The 16,531-nt window shown below is 36.7% G+C and overlaps 1 protein-coding gene across 2 annotated transcripts; it reads left to right on the top strand.

The window, feature by feature from the left end:
- The first annotated feature begins 759 nt into the window (after nt 1-759).
- Nucleotides 760-10,159, top strand: LOC114364330 (serine/arginine repetitive matrix protein 1). 2 transcript variants are annotated; one of them, XM_028320448.1, is made up of 12 exons: nt 760-1,122; nt 1,762-2,071; nt 2,266-2,343; nt 2,711-2,830; nt 3,115-3,175; nt 3,405-3,467; nt 3,848-3,908; nt 4,827-4,937; nt 6,344-6,468; nt 6,828-7,193; nt 9,109-9,285; nt 9,838-10,159. In XM_028320448.1, exons 1-12 carry the CDS (start codon nt 970-972, stop codon nt 9,851-9,853), a joined length of 1,641 nt encoding a protein of 546 aa, XP_028176249.1. In that variant the 5' UTR covers nt 760-969; the 3' UTR covers nt 9,854-10,159. The 2 variants fall into 2 exon arrangements, with proteins under 2 accessions (XP_028176249.1, XP_028176248.1); XM_028320447.1 differs by having other exon boundaries at nt 761-1,122; nt 3,845-3,908.
- The last annotated feature ends 6,372 nt before the right edge of the window (nt 10,160-16,531 follow it).

Here is a 16,531-nt window from a genome sequence, read left to right as displayed (position 1 = left end):
TGATGTGCAATTCGGTATCGCGGTAAAGTTCACGCGCAAACAAAGACGAAACAACGAATTTAATTAAGCACACCTTGTTTTTTCACTAAAACACAGCAAATGTTCATGAAGGCGTTTGACTTGCTTTTACCGCTTTTGCAGAAGTTGCGATTTGTTTTCGTTTGATGAAGCTAAGTAGAGCTGTCAAAGCGACACCGCGAGAGAAGAATTTGTGATTCACGTTCGTCGTCTAGTTTAAAATATTTAGCGCAATTGGGGCACTGAGCCCCGATCACGGTAATTTTTAACGTCTGCAATCTAGACGCGCTTCATCGATTCTGCGATACGATTGGTCAAAACAGTTAACTTTTTCAATTGGTCAAAAATGTCAAAAATGTTTTGACCAATCGTATCGCAGAATCGATGAAACGCCTCTGGATTGGAGACGTTAAAAATTACCGTAATCGGGGCTCCTATGTATTACTTTTCTCTATGGGGCTCTGGACTGCCGGAGTAGCCGTTTTTTGCCGCTACTCGCGACGAAAAAATTTACAATCTATATATATAAAAGAAAGTCGTGTTAGTTACTCCACTTAAAACTCAAGAACGGCTGAACCGATTTAGCTGAAAATTGTCAGGGAGGTAGTTTAGAGCCAGGAGAAGGACATAGGATACTTTTTATCCCTTTCGAAATAAAAAAAAAGTCTACTTATTTATTGCCATTAAGGCGGAACAAAGTTCGCCGGGTCAGCTAGTTTACCATAGAAACGAGTTTTATTCCAAAGAAATTCAATTATTGTTATCGATTATTATTCACTCACTTTGGCATTTGACAACATCGCAGCCCTAGTACTTTCTTCCGTAACCGTTGTTGCATGATTTTGTTGTGGATTTTTTCTGTTTTATTGAATTTCATTTATTTTTTTAGTGTTAAAAGTCACTTTGATCGCTTTTGAGTGTTCTGTGGCCATACTTCAAGCTTTACACACGATGTCGACTCCCGAAGACGAGATCAAAGATCTCAGGGAGAAAAACAATGAATTGGTGCAAAAAGTGCAATACTGGAAGATGACTGCAGCACAGCGAGAGAACGAGAAGCTCGAGCTGATGAAAGAAATAAATGAACTGCGACTGAAGCTCAGTGTGAGTACATAATAGGCGTTTATCATTACTATGAAGTCTCTTAGTCATGTCGCAGTAGTTTCATGTATCAATATCAATGGCGTAGCTTAGAGCGCTAAGCGGTGCCGTGTACTGAGGCCGCTCAGCTCAGGGGCCCTCGAAGCCCTGACCAGCAAACCTCATTGAACTGGCTATAAATTCTACCTCTAGAATGTATGTTAAAATGTAGGCAAATAAAACTACAGATAACTGAAACAATACAGGATATTGTCCTAAAAGACTTCTGTTTTAGTACAAGTATTTATATTTTGACCTGATGAAAAGTAATTTAGTTAATACCCCAGTTTTTTTCTCACCTGGGCCTTTGGCTGCCAAACTATGCCTCTGGTAAAAAACCTTATCAATATTATTTTGTTCAACTACAATAATTATGATATATTTTAATGCTATTTATAAGTATACTTGAGAGACTTCATGGTTGGTTGTGGACCACAACTTGTGGTTTATGTTTTGTGCACCAAATAAAATAAATAACGAATAAAAAAATATGCAAATAATTAGCAAGTTTCGATTGGAGGCAAATTATACTATGGTTGCAGTAATATTTCTGTTTAAATACCATGAAACGTCGTAAAATTAAACTGCTTTACTGTTTTACAGCGAATCAGGAGTGGTGGAGCGGCTCAGNCGGCCCAAGCCAGAAAACTAGATGCTGCGTTACAATCAGCCAGCGAAGAGGCTCTTTCACATCTGGTTCAGGCCTCCGGAGCAGTAGCGCGGACCATAGAACTGGCTAAAACGTATATGAGAGATAGACAGCAGCTAGACACAGCGTCCCCTAGATGGAGCAATATTGGGGGGACGCCTAACAATGATAGGGTCCATCGTGTCCCACCAATGATGATTGGGGGACAGTCCATTCAGCCTGTGGTGTCGTTAAGCCGGGCCATTTTAAACACAAGCAATCCAAGTGAGTTTAAATATTTTTTGAAAATTACCAGTAGAGTATGCTGAACTTTTTGACAGTTACAATGGCCAAAAAATGATTAAGCTATTATAATACATATTTTCTTGTAGTAATAAAATAAGAAGCAACGTGCACATAGTTTAGTGTAATGATGGTGATACATACCATGAGGTAAATGACTATGTTGTATTTTTCAGGAACAGCATCAAGGAGTCCTAATTCATCACTCAACAGAAGTGTAACGCCCAGAGCACTGCCTATGCACATGTTACAAGGTAGGTATATATTTTATGTTGCTTTTATTATTGCCCTTTACCTGTTTTAGCAATATACTGGCAAATGAACTGCAGAGCAAGGAATATTGGTTTGATTGTGCTTGCGCCATGCTCGTCGCTGACTTTAGACACCACGTGATACTAAAGACGCGTATCCACTAGAGGCAGCCTCGGGCCGAGTGCCTGCTTCGTCTCGAGCGACAAAATTGCGGCTACCGAGCCGCGCAGCGGTCCGTGGCGATGTGTCTCGCAACGAGTCTGGCCTCAGGTTGAGGCAGCGTCTCTATTTGAGGCTGCCTTGCAAATTCAGCTTAATATGGCCTCCTACTTCCTTTTTTAACATGTTCAATGCACTTGTCCATTACAGACGTTTACATCCCTCTAACGAGAATAGACGCCGCCTTACACGACCAGGCAGGGAACAACATGGAATCGGATACAGAACAGAATGACATGGAGGATAGCAGTGGAGACTTGGGCCTTGAAGGTACTAAAGCACTTGTTTTTTTTTAAAGAATATTAGTATATTTTTTTTTTGCACAATTTACCATTAGCCCCTCGTACTAAGCTAAAATGCTTACGATTGGGCTCACCACAATAGTCGAGCGTCAGCAGGATTCGAACTCGTTTTCTTCAGATGACGAGTCGGTCAGTCCAACCCCTTCACCATTATATTTATATTCATGCAAGCTTAGAAACTAGACTGAGACATCTGTTTTTGATATGATTTGTACTTATTAGAAATTTTAAATGTTCTTTGTACTATTTCAGACAGTCACGAAAGATCTGTTGATGAATCTCAAAATATTACAGAAGAAGACTTTGAAGAATCGTAAGTGTTCCCTTTATTTCTACTACTAGCTAGTTTTTGGAAATATTAAATATTTTATGTCTAATTATGGCACAGTTTGGTCAAATGCAACCTGCATACCACCAAGCTTTTATGAGGCTACTAATATCATCAAAAATATGCTGTAAGACAAATATTTTAATTAAATAAATAAAAGAGACACTAACTTGCTAAATATTTCAGTAACCATTGTTTTATTAATTCGTTTTAGGCGGAGACTGGATGCAGTGACTGAAGATTTGGAACCTGAAGATGAAATAGAAACACCTCCAAGGTATAATAAATAAGTTCTTCAAATACTTCCGATGTAGTCTCCAATAATACTGGCTATTTTGTATCAAAATGTTATTTTAGAAAGTTGCAACATATTTTGAGTCCTTTTTTAGTGAAAAAAATTGCCTGGCTACATTTCTGGACTGCACCTTTGGGAAGTTAAATGACTTAGGATGCCTTCAAATTAAATGCGTGAGGATGAAGAAACGCTGCAGTGACGCCACTACAACGCTTCCTCACACCTGTAATTTTTAAGGCGCCCATAAAAGGTTTTTTCAAAGGTTGAAGTCCAATAATTAGCAGACCAGCTTCACCATTAAAAATACTAACAATAACTAAGTGACACAGATTATTTTATATTATTTGTCTTGTTCACAGCAGTAGAGTGGACAATCCGCTAGAAGGCCCCAGCTGGTTGCTTGACGCACCGAGAAATGATAAGGTAAAACTATTTGTTGTATTTCAAATCCTACTAATAAATAACACAATAAAGTTATTCGTATATTCCACAATTTACGAAATCATACAATTTATAAATGGTTATAAAAATACAATTTACATAAAATTTAAGAAAAATCTCTTAGTCATCAAGTTCTTTGTAAAATTACTCGTGAGTGTGATGACAGACAAATTGGTGAATCCTCAATCCTATAAGGGTACCCGAAAATTATCCAGTTAAGTTTGTGTAATCCTATACTTACATATTTATAATGTGTATGAATGTTATTCTAAAATTATTTTTAGGGCACTTTTGTCAAACTGGTCTAACATTCACTGTCGTTATGGTCGGATTTTAATTACTATACAAATTAAAAATAAGAGTGGCGGTTATCATCATTATTTTTCACTACATAAGTAACTACAACCTGATAGAGTTAACTGCGCATCTGGCAGCCGTGACGTCACATCGACGCTCTGGTACAAACGCGGGGAGGTTTGCGGGTGAGTGCGAGGGACAGTCGCATTCTAGCGTGGTGCGCTTAGCTTGATCGGGTTGTAAAAACTTATTTTAATGACAAAAATTTACCAACAACACATATTTACACAAACGAATAATGCATGCAATGATGTCAAGACCAAAAGACGTGTCTTTACAGGTAAATCTATATCTATAAAAGCATCACTGATTGACTGTCTCAGTCATCACGAAATCTCAGAAACTACAAGTGCTTGGAGTCTCAAAATTTGCGTGGGGGTTCCTTTTAATCTGTAGCTTCTCATTAAGATGGAATTTTGTAAAATTCAACTCCTAAGGGGGTAAAACGGGATCCACGCGTACGAAGTCGCGGGCGGCCGCTTGTAAACTATATTTTCACTACACTACACTATCCTCAATATCAAACGGTCACCGTTGTTTCAGCCAAGCGTGTCCCGGCCGCGCTCGAACCTGGAACCTGACTCCACCACCGAAGTTGAGGAGAACGCCAACGCGCACACTGCCTCGCCCGCGCTGTCGAATGATGAGGCAGAGGTAAATTCATTACTAACTTATTAATGCTTATTGTTGCTTTTTATATTATCGCTGATGAGCCAGTGTGAATCAATGAATATATGAAGAATCATTGATTTTAGAATACCATTCATAACACACGAACTCAGAATTTAGTATCTTGTATGTAAAAGTTGAAGAAGTTGTTTGCTTTTATCTATATATATAAAAATGAAACCCGTTTCGCGTTGTCACGGCATCACGTGTGAACGGCTGAACCGATTTCGATAATTCTTTTTTTTAAATGTTTGTGGAAGTCCAAGGATGGTTCTTACGGAAAAAAATATTAAGAAAATCTCTACGCTAAGGCGGTACGAAGTTCGCCGGGTCAGCTAGTTTATCATAAAAGTTATAACCGATTTGTCAACAATATTAGTCATCATATCGAATCACAAGATTTCCCTGTTGTATAGCGCCACCACTTCAGTCGGTACAATACGCGGTCTCTTTCCACAAAATGTTTCTCTACAGAAAGAGAACGCACCTTTATTTGTGTAGCAGTGTGAGATTCTCGTCCATTCTGCGGCAACGTAACCTTCACTGTATAACAGATTCTGCATTTGTACAATGTCAGTCAATATTGTTGGGGCTTCCACTGCCCACATCTCGGAGGCGTGGCACTCACCACTCCACTTGCACCACCAATAACACCGCCTGCACTCCTATTTTAATTTCTTAATTTACCACAAACTGCATAACCTAGAATCAAATGTGTAATACAGTACACTGCCCTGGTTTCGTCTCCCGGTTGAGACCTCTACAAGATTCATGCCCGTTTTCACCATCTGTAGGAGATTTGGGATAGGAATGGGATGGGATACCTTCGATTGAGCAGACTCCGCAGGACGGTCCAAGCTTGGTTCTTCTTTCACTTTCACAAACACTTGAATATTTATTGAGTTGAGTTTAGCGCGCGATTTGGGTTTATTTGAATTGGTTTATTTTGGATACTTATTTCGTATTAACGCCCAGATAGGTAGGCGAAGCGGCGCGTTGCAATGCGAGAGCGAGACTGAAGGTGGGAGGGAGAGGATAGGTAAAGGACTGTCAGAGTGAGTGATAGAATAGTGTGACATGAGTTTGATTTGTATGAGGTTTTAATGCTGGCGCGTACACCATCAATCCCTAATTTTTAAGTGACCCCTATGAAAACAAAATCCCTGCTATGTGTTATCCCTGCATAAGTCCGGTGGTGTAGCGGGGTTAGTGGGGGCAGTAACAAGCGCCGTCTCTAAAGTTTTAGGAGACGTTTGAACAAGGTTTTTTACTAATAAAGTAGTAGTTAAAATTTTATTTATATTTTTCTTGTAATTACTTTCATGTGTACTACCACCTGTGAGATTGGCGTTGTTTTACAAAACCACACCCTGTATATCTACCTCCCACAGAAGGAGAACGCGCCCGTATGCGAGTTTTCGCCGACGCTGCGGCGCCGCAAGCGGTCCGCCTCGCCGCCGTCGCCCGCGCCGTCGCCGCTGCCGCGGGCGCAGTCTCGCGTCGTTAGGCGCCCTAGGTAAGCTAACACTTTGATAGCCTGCCGCTGCTTTTTCCACAGAACCCGAGGTGATGGTACCAACTAAGTGGCGTTTACCACCCTTTCTTTTTTATTCCTATGTATTTTTCGTCACATTATGTACCACTAAATATTGGCTGACAATAGTGACTTCTCTCAGAACAGGGCCGTAATATTGTCCCGAACCAGTAGTAAGTAGGCTTTCAAAGATCAACTACCCAGAGGTAGAATTGGGGCGTGTTTTTTTAAATGATTTACCTATCTATCAAATGCGAGTATTTTACTTACTATTTTTGTATAATGAGGCCATTAGGTAAATATGTGAAACGTCCTAATATAGTTATGTTTTTTTACTACAGTAATAGTGGTCGAGTGCTAAAAGTACTCGTGGCCAAAATGCGTCTGGACGACGACAGCGCCGGCGACGAGAATGATGCGTCCCCACCGAAGCGATCGCGAGAATCGCCCACGCAAAGGCAAGATTCACCCGTGAGGAAATCCCGTGAATCGCGGGATTCCCCCAGCGAAGTACGAGACTCGCCTAATAGAAAATCGCGGGAAACGCGGGACTCGCCTAGCAGAAGATCGCGGGATTCGCCTGTCAGAAGGTCGCGGGAATCGCGGGACTCGCCGACCAGAAGATCGCGCGATTCGCCCCTCAAGAAACCCGTGAGGTTCGACGCGCCCAGCCCGAATGGATCGACGGACGCAAGGGTTATAGTGTCGTGAGTAAATATTTCTTTTATATCTAACTAGCTTTCCGCCCGCGGCTTCGCGCGCGTGGACTACATTATCTACATATTTTACGGAACCCTATTTTTTTCCAAAATTAAATTTAGCCTATGTTACTCGTGGATAATGTAGCTTTTGAATGGTGAAAGAATTTTTAAAATCACTTTTGATGCTCGAGCATGCGCTCTGCGGCTATTAATTGCACCGCGGCACTGCAGCACTGCTAGTAGATACACAGGCCGCGGGTGCATGTTCTTCAATACTAATATAAATATAATAGAATAGAAAGTATTTATTTGTCTCGAAACAGGTTTCATTAACAGTTTATCACAGATACAAAAAGGTTAAGAGACAAAAAGGTCTATGACTCAGTGATAGATAATTTCATCCACGAAGACGCGCCCCACCATTCTTCCGCTAATGTTTGAGTGTTATCGGTACACGTTAAATCATCCATGAGTGCACACGCACACTATAATAATGACGCTCGAATTGCTCGGATCAAACTCCCCGCACCACGCGCTTCCCTCGACCAAAAATTGGCGGGGCGTGTCTTCATGGATGAAAGGATCTATACTATTTTTTGATACAGACACGCGTGCGTGTGCGAGTTTTAGCGTAAGCCCTTAATAAGTTTATTACTAAATTAATAAGACACGGGTCTTAACGCGACGTTTATTAATGAGTTACATTATGTACTCACGGCTTGACGTTTCGGCTGCGATGCTGCAGCCGTGGTCACGAGGTACATAATTATTGTATAAAACATAATTATGTACCTCATGCAGTATAGTTTCAGATAATTGCACAAGATCTGCTAATTCACAGATAGTTTTTTGGATATATCGGACACGTTCCAAATTGTCACGGCCATGGTATTAAAAATGTGTCACTGCCGCAAACTATTTAAGTACATGGTCGTGACATTACAACGCGTGGTTGTGACATTCTATTTTTATTATTTTAATAGTTTTTGTTGTTCTGCTAAATTATTTTGTGTATTGTGCAATTTTTAGGAGTAGCCTTTTAGTAAGTGTACTTATTTTTCGCTAGTATGATTTTCTAGATGCCACGAAGGAAAAATTATTGCACTTTCTCATTTCTGCAGTAATATCAAATTTTACTGAGACAGCTCCCGGTAAAGGCCCTGCAGAGGCGGTCGGAGTTGTTTTAAAAGGAATTGCTATTAACCATATTTTTAGTGGTACGGTGACTATGAAACATGTTTAAGTTGTCAAAACCAACTGTTATGTGAATCCTACAGAAATCTCATTTGATACTCAATAAGGTACCTACTGTGTTTAAGATTTGCTAATTTGTTAAGCATATTATCATATCGAAACCATGTAGGTAGCATATCGGAAGCATGATCAGATAGTGCCAATAATAAAAAGTCTATTTTTTTATTATCTAGTAGTTATATTAACTACCTGACGGTATTTTTGATCTCAATTTTAATTAAATTTTTGGATGTTCAGAAAAAAGTACATATTACCAAATAACACCTTTGTTGATGAAACGAATTTAGTGTATTTTATTGTTAATCAATTTAAACTATTATGATATAAATTGAACAACATAAATATTATTATTTACAGTAAAAATGTAAAACTGTCACATCCGTGTCATGCAGTGTCACAGCCGTGTTTACGTAGGCTATTTTGTTTCCTTTCCGAGGGCTTTAAGGTTGTCCATATACATCAAAAGTATGCTTTTGGTTTATACTTTCGATACACATCGCAAAAAGTTAAAAAAAAAAATCTTTAATTTTTAAAAAAAATTTGGCACAAATTTAAGAATGGCCCATTAATAAACGTCGCGTTAAGACCCGCGTCTTACTATTTTAGTTGAAATGGAACGCGAAAGTTTAAAATCTTGAGTTTATAATTCTTTTGCTTCCAACCACAGGGAAGTGGTACCCGAGCCGCAAATGCTCGGCGGAGGTGACGCGCCACGCAGCGCGAGCGTGACGTCACGCGGCTCCCGCGACAGCCGCGCGGCGTCGTCCAGCGACAGCGACGAGCCCTCGGGACGCACGCGCCGCCCGCGCAAGCCCGTTACCTACAAGGAGAAGCCGCTCAACAGGTAGCTACAGTGTGATAACCATAGACAGAGTGACAACCATAGACAATAGAATAGAATAGAATATTGTTTATTTGGCACAATACACAATACATGATATAGGCACAATACAAGATTAAAACATCATAAAAAAACCAAAAAAGAAAAATAAAATAGATTTTAAGTGCCCTGTGCCAAAAAGGTCCCTGAATCAGCATTAGTCGTGACAAACATGCCATGCCAATAGACAGTGTGACGACAATCGACAGTGATGGTGACGACAATCGACAGTGTGATGACAATAGACAGAGTGACTACAATAGACAGTTTGATGACCATAGACAATGTGACAGTGTGACGACCATAGTCAGTGTGACGACCATAGACAGTGTTATTTTATTCTTAGTACCTCGACCGATCAGGGTATTCTCTGCGCCCCTTTTTCTTATTATTTGTAATTACACAATAGGACATTCATAGACAGCAATAAGAGAAGGAATCTAGTCTTTTTACAAGCTTTTTTCTTTTTATACTTTTTATTTCTCAATGGCACTGATATTAATATTTTTGTTACAGAAAAATGAGAAGATGATCCGGATGACTTTCTCTCGGCGTTTTTCATTATAATACGTTTGATGTTTTAATCCAAACCAATAAGTGTCCCGATCTGGTAACGACTACGTAAGCATATCCGGTCTGAAACAGGATTCAGAATCGCTCACTTAAACCTTTCGATGTGACATTTTATCCTCGTGACTGAAGTGTGCTAAGCAAAGCCTGTAGATCAGATACGATAGCGAACCATATATGCCAGCGTTCACACCAGTTTGGATGTCTGGATGTTTGTTACTCTTTCACGCAAAAACTACTGAACGGATTTTGATAAAACTTTACAGTATTATTGTTTATAACCCAGAATAATAGGCTATAATTTATGACGATCTGTGACAAACTAAATTTCACGCGGGTGAAGCCGCGGGCAAAAGTTAGTCCTCTGAGAGGTCTCTTCTTATTTAAAATGCTTGGCAGGTCCCTGTTTTTGAGGAGAGTCGTTTACTTTACAAGTAGGCACAGTCCCACTGACATTTTACAAGACCATACATTTAATTAAATAATACAAATTTTAGAAAATATATATTCGCTATCGTATTCAGAAAAAAATATATAAATAATGAATGATTTGAATATTTTGAATTAATTTTATTCACTAAGGCTGAACGAAAAATTGTTTTTTTAAGCTAGCTAGTTTGGCCCCTTGTTCTGACTTGCATGACTTTATTAGTTGTTAGTTTGAATATTGTAGATACGGATTTGTATAGTATGAGATTGTACCTGCGAATTACAAGACTGGAATTGGGTTTGTGTTGTCGCCAGTGGTTTTCAAACTATCAAAACTTATGAGATGACCCAGTCAAAAAAAATATGTATACTACATACATTATGTCTTGTAAACCTTCTGGCAAGGCCGGAAAAATATTTGTTACTAACGTTGTTTACTATTAATGCTTTTTCGTTATTATTTGAGAACCACTGGCTTACCATTTGTATTATGTTAGCTTTTTAGTTTAGTATTTGAATGAAACTCCTTTAACTTGAATTTTGTGTCGCGTATTTGAAGGGGTTTATTTATTTTGTTTATACTAATTAATGATGTGTTATGTAAATAAATTATTTAAATGATTGGTATGGTGGCATGGGTTCGAACGACTGCCGAAAGATGCCACAGAAATTGGTGTACATTTTTTATAATCTGGTGTTGATAGTTTTTGCCACTTCCATGTTGATGCCTGTTACTCTATTTAAACACCAGAATTACCCCTTTTAGGATCTCGGAGGTCTTTTTATATGCTTTATAAGCGTATTTTTACTTCTTTAATGACTGTATCTGCATCAATCGATTGAAAGATGTTATGTAAGATTTGTTTTATGCCGATTGAAGCAGCCTCACTCATCTCTTATCCAAATGAGATTAAAATTCAAAACATTCCCACCGAATGCGCAAGCGATTTTTTGACAAATTCTTTAAGCTAGTCTACTCTGTATTTATTATTTCCAATGAACAAAAATTGAGACTTGAAATTTTATTACGAATTGTTTTGTGAAATGATGTTTATGATTATGATAATTATGTACATTTATGTATTGTAACCATGTTACTATTATTAGGTGCTTACCTTTGGAATGAGGGTTTTCGCGATTGAAAAATCCGCCAGATGGCAATACATAGACGCGAGATCCAAATGCTGCGTGATTGGTGGATTTTGACATATCTGTCAATGTCATGTCAAAAATAACCAATCATGCAGCATTTGGACCTCGCGTCTACGTATTGCCATCTGGCGGATTTTTCAATCGCGAAAACCCTCATTGCTGGGATTTTTCTTTCTTACAGATTCATAAGTTCATAAACCTGTTGGACACCAATATAAAGTCCTGACACCTAAGATACTGGGTCTATACAGTGGCGCCAACTATTGAGCATTTGCACTCACTAGGGCGGCGCCACTGTAGAGTGCCACTGTGCAGTGGTGCCATCTAATGAGCGCTTATGTGATACTTCTTATTATTTTCAATCGAGATTTTTTTTAATCTGTAAAGAAAATGGATTCTGGAAGCAAGCACCTAATGTTAAATTATTACCTTTATAATCTAGCATGTATTGAATCATCAGTGGATTGTAAACTCCTCTGGTGGCCGTGTATGGAACTAATTTATCATTTATGACTATTTTATAATATTAAATAACTTATAGATTTAGTTCCAACAGCTGCGAATCTGCTCTCTGTACTTTGAACCGTGAGACCGGTCTTATATTTATTTAACTTTACGTACACATTTTAAATTAATTATTGCGTTTCCATTATATTATTTAACAGTAGTTTTAAGACACTTATGCTTCAACTACACCAACGCGTACAGTACCTCTAGTAGGAAAAACTTTCGAGTTCGTTTCGTTGCGTATTCAAAGTGTCATCGAAAAATTTTGTATGAAAAATTAAACAGCGCCCCCTATATTATAGCCGCCCTAGGGGGCGCTGTTTAATTTTTCATACAAAATTTTTCGATGACACTCTGAATACGCAACGAAACGAACTCGAAAGTTTTTCGTACTAGAGGTACTGATCGCCATCGCTGGCGCGATCACGGCGTGATCAAAGGCAATGACAGGTCGCGTGGACTGTCAAGGTGATTTATCCTGTGTGGGTCTGGACAAGGTGCACTTCATATTTGCAAGTCAGTCCAAACAAAAGCGATCGATAAGCCTTTTTTTTATGGATTTTTTTTTTGACAGATTCGTTTTTCGATTCATTTATAAAAGTGCATTTTGTCTAGGGGGGCTGGCGTCATGAGTCGACTCCAGTGTTGTATTCCTAATTTTTTTTTTCTGTCTGTTATTGTATTAATTATTATTGTAATGCGGAATCGAGTGTATTTTCTCAACATGGCAAAAATTGGTGCGGTGAGATAGTGGCGCCCTCTTGTCAATGTTTTGTATAATGTTTTCCTTTTTTTTGTATTTAAAATGTTGGTTGGAGAGGCACACGCTGAAAACCAGCGTGGGGGCACGCGTGCATGCACGCGTGGCTCGATTAATGCTGAGCGGGCGCCTTTTTGGCACCAAATATGCGTGTAGTTTTAAGTCCCTTTGTTCTGTTTTTTTTGTTTTATTTTGTGTCAAATAAAGTTTTTCTTATTCTTATTCTTATTCAAGGGTCGCGCGACCTGTTATTGGCGTTTGATCGCGCCGGCGATGGCGATCTGCACGCGTTGGTGTGTTGAAGCTTTAGCGATAACAAACGTTACACATTTAAGTGCCTTATGTGTTTACCAAAAATAATAGATATAAGACTCAGTTCATATTGACTACAATAAGACAGATTGCATGTTTTTATTTCTAATTAATTACTGAATTTAAAAGGTTAGTTTGGCCATAGCAATCATGACTCCATTGGCGCTAATTACTGCCAAAATTAATGGCCTTCCTGTCTATCCTCGAATTGCCTTCCTAAAGGTGGAAAGAAATGGAGCGTATGTCCAATATCTATCGTTAATAAGGAAAATCGTGGATAGCTAATAAAGCGTAAATAGACCGTAGTCCTTATGTAGTAAAACAAAGTCCAAGATAAATTATATTTATCACAATTTTTTAACCATTTTACCGGAACCCATGGACACGGAGCGGCTTTGTAAATTTTGTGATCAAATTATTATTGCAATAGCTTAATTTAATTTTCTATAATAAAAAGTATACAAACTGTTTATGGTATTTTATTGTTTATAAATAAATAAATTAAGCAAAACTGATATAATAATGCTAGACATACATTATAATTGAAATTCAGACGAAATAACATCAAAATGTAAAGGACAATGACCAAAAGTGGTCCAAATGTCCAACACTAATGAGACCTATATTGGCTTATAGTTCATTAAATAAAGATTAACTTTCAGTATGAGACGAAAAAAAAATAAGCTGTCAGTAAAAAGTTATGACTGTTTGAAAAATTGTAGTAGTTTACGCGCTAATCTCAGGAACTACTGGTCCGATTTGAAAAATTCTTTTTGTTATGGATAGCCCATTTATCAAGGATGGTTTAAGGATAAATAACATCACCCTACAACCAATAGGGGCGGAGCAGTAAAGACAAGTGTTGTAAAAATGGGAAATATTATTCAAACTATTTCTACGCATACAAAGTCTTAAGTAGGCACAGCTAGTATAATATTTAATAAAATTCATCTATAACCCCGCGCCACATGCGACATGACATAACATGCGTAGATTAGTCCAAAATGTGCAATGGATAGAATGATATCAACAACATTTTTCGGATGAAAACAGACTTTTCATTCAGTCATAACTTTTTACTAACAGCATATTTTTGATTGCGGTTTGGTATAATGAATCAGTATTTAGTAGACTATTTTACTACATAGGTCTCGTTAGTGGTGGACATTTGGACCACACCCCAAACATTTTTGGTCATTGTCCTTTAGTTTAAGTTTCAAAATGTAATTTATAAAGTTTTTCATTCACACACATTTTAAAGTCAGTTCAAATAAAAACAACTACAAAAATATGTTAACTTTTGAAATTGACTTACTATGTAAATTATATTATCTACTATTTATGTGTAACTGTAAATATACCTTTCAGTTAGAATAACACGTAAGATTGTATAAATTAGTAATTTAACATTTTTTAAAATATCACATTTTTATTAACTTATACAATTTTGTGCAAAGAAAATCATGATTTTATAATGAAAATGAGTTAAACTCAAAGGTGCATAAGAAGAAAGAAAAATAAAAGAAACAGATTTATACAAATGGATACTTTTAATTATAATAATTAACTACAAATTACTTACACAATGTAAAATAACGAAAATAAATTAATTTACACACTTAAAAATCGTGCAAACAGTAAAACTTAAGATATTGTCTTTAGTACATTTACTAATGAAAATACATGAAACATTTCAATTTCTCAATTTTATTTACGTGTTATATGCCGCTAAACAGTCGGCCAAAAAGTGGAACAAATGATAGATAACTGACTTTCTTCCTATCAATATAGAATACATTTACTCTATCATATAACCAAGGCCACAAAATGGTCATCACTCTTCTCTTTTACACATAACTTATTTAAATAAAAAGTTCGGATCAAAATAACAAGTTCTAGCACTAAACGCCTAAAGTATTGTAAGTTATTGGCCATATAGTAATCGTTTATATTGCTTACAGAATCTTATATTCCAAATATATGGTTTTTACTACGTAGAGTATGTTTTTGTAGGGCTAAATGTACAGGGTGTTAGATAAATGGGTATATGAGCCGACACTAGCCCATGTTAACATGGCCATATAAATGGTATGGTGAAGTCAGAAAATTAATATTTATCTTCATTTTAATTATTTTAATTTTCATACAAATGGATTTTATACAATTTATTTTGTATGAAAATTAAAAAAAATAAAATGATGATATCNCAACTACAAAAATATGTTAACTTTTGAAATTGACTTACTATGTAAATTATATTATCTACTATTTATGTGTAACTGTAAATATACCTTTCAGTTAGAATAACACGTAAGATTGTATAAATTAGTAATTTAACATATTTTTAAATATCACATTTTTATTAACTTATACAATTTTGTGCAAAGAAAATCATGATTTTAATGAAAATGAGTTAAACTCAAAGGTGCATAAGAAGAAAGAAAAATAAAAGAAACAGATTTATACAAATGGATACTTTTAATTATAATTATTAACTACAAATTACTTACACATAATGTAAAATAAAGAAAATAAATTAATTTACACACTTAAAAATCGTGAAAGCATAAGTAAAACTTAGGATATTGTCTTTAGTACATTTACTAATGAAAATACATGAAACATTTCAATTTCTAAATTTTATTTACGTGTTATATGCCGCCAAACTTTCGGCCAAAAGTGGAACAAATGATAGACGAATAACTGACTTTCTTCCTATCAATATAGAATACATTTACTCTATCATATAACCAAGGCCACAAAATGGTCATCACTCTTCTCTTTTACACAGAACTTATCTAAATAAAGAGTTCGGATCAAAATAACAAGTTCTAGCACTAAACGCCTAAAGTAAAGTATTGTAAGTTATTGGCCATATAGTTAATCGTTTATATTGCTTACAGAATCTTATATTCCAAATATATGGTTTTTACTACGTAGAGTATGTTTTTGTAGGGCTAAATGTACAGGGTGTTAGATAAATGGGTATATGAGCCGACACTAGCCCATGTTAACATGGCCATATAAATGGTATGGTGAAGTCAGAAAATTGATATCTTCATTTTAATTATTTTAATTTTCGTACAAATGGATTTTATACAATTTATTTTGTATGAAAATTAAAAAAAAAAATGATGATATCAAAGGATGATGGGCACTTTTCTATGTAATCTGGGCGTAAAACCAACAGAAATGTAACTACTATTATTTGTTAGATTTTAATATCAGAAATGTATTTTCATATAAATAACTACCAAAAACTCCCGGGTTTGCTTGGAAATTGACATAATGTGTAATAGTAATAGGTGCTTTAGTGCGCAAACAAAAAATATTAATTAATATACTTATCTACTTACATTTAAAATACATTAAGTTATTTATCCATTATTATGTCCAACAGTTCAGGAGTGAGGCCAACAAATGGTATATTTAAACCATGTTCTACATTATAAGCGTCCATACCTAGGTACCATTTAGATC

The sequence above is a fragment of the Ostrinia furnacalis genome, unplaced genomic scaffold (assembly GCF_004193835.3).
Source record: "Ostrinia furnacalis isolate ACB-3 unplaced genomic scaffold, ASM419383v2 OfSCF7378, whole genome shotgun sequence".
NCBI lineage: Eukaryota > Metazoa > Arthropoda > Insecta > Lepidoptera > Crambidae > Ostrinia > Ostrinia furnacalis.
Note: the sequence above shows the minus strand (reverse complement) of the source record. Positions and strands in the feature narration are given on the sequence as shown.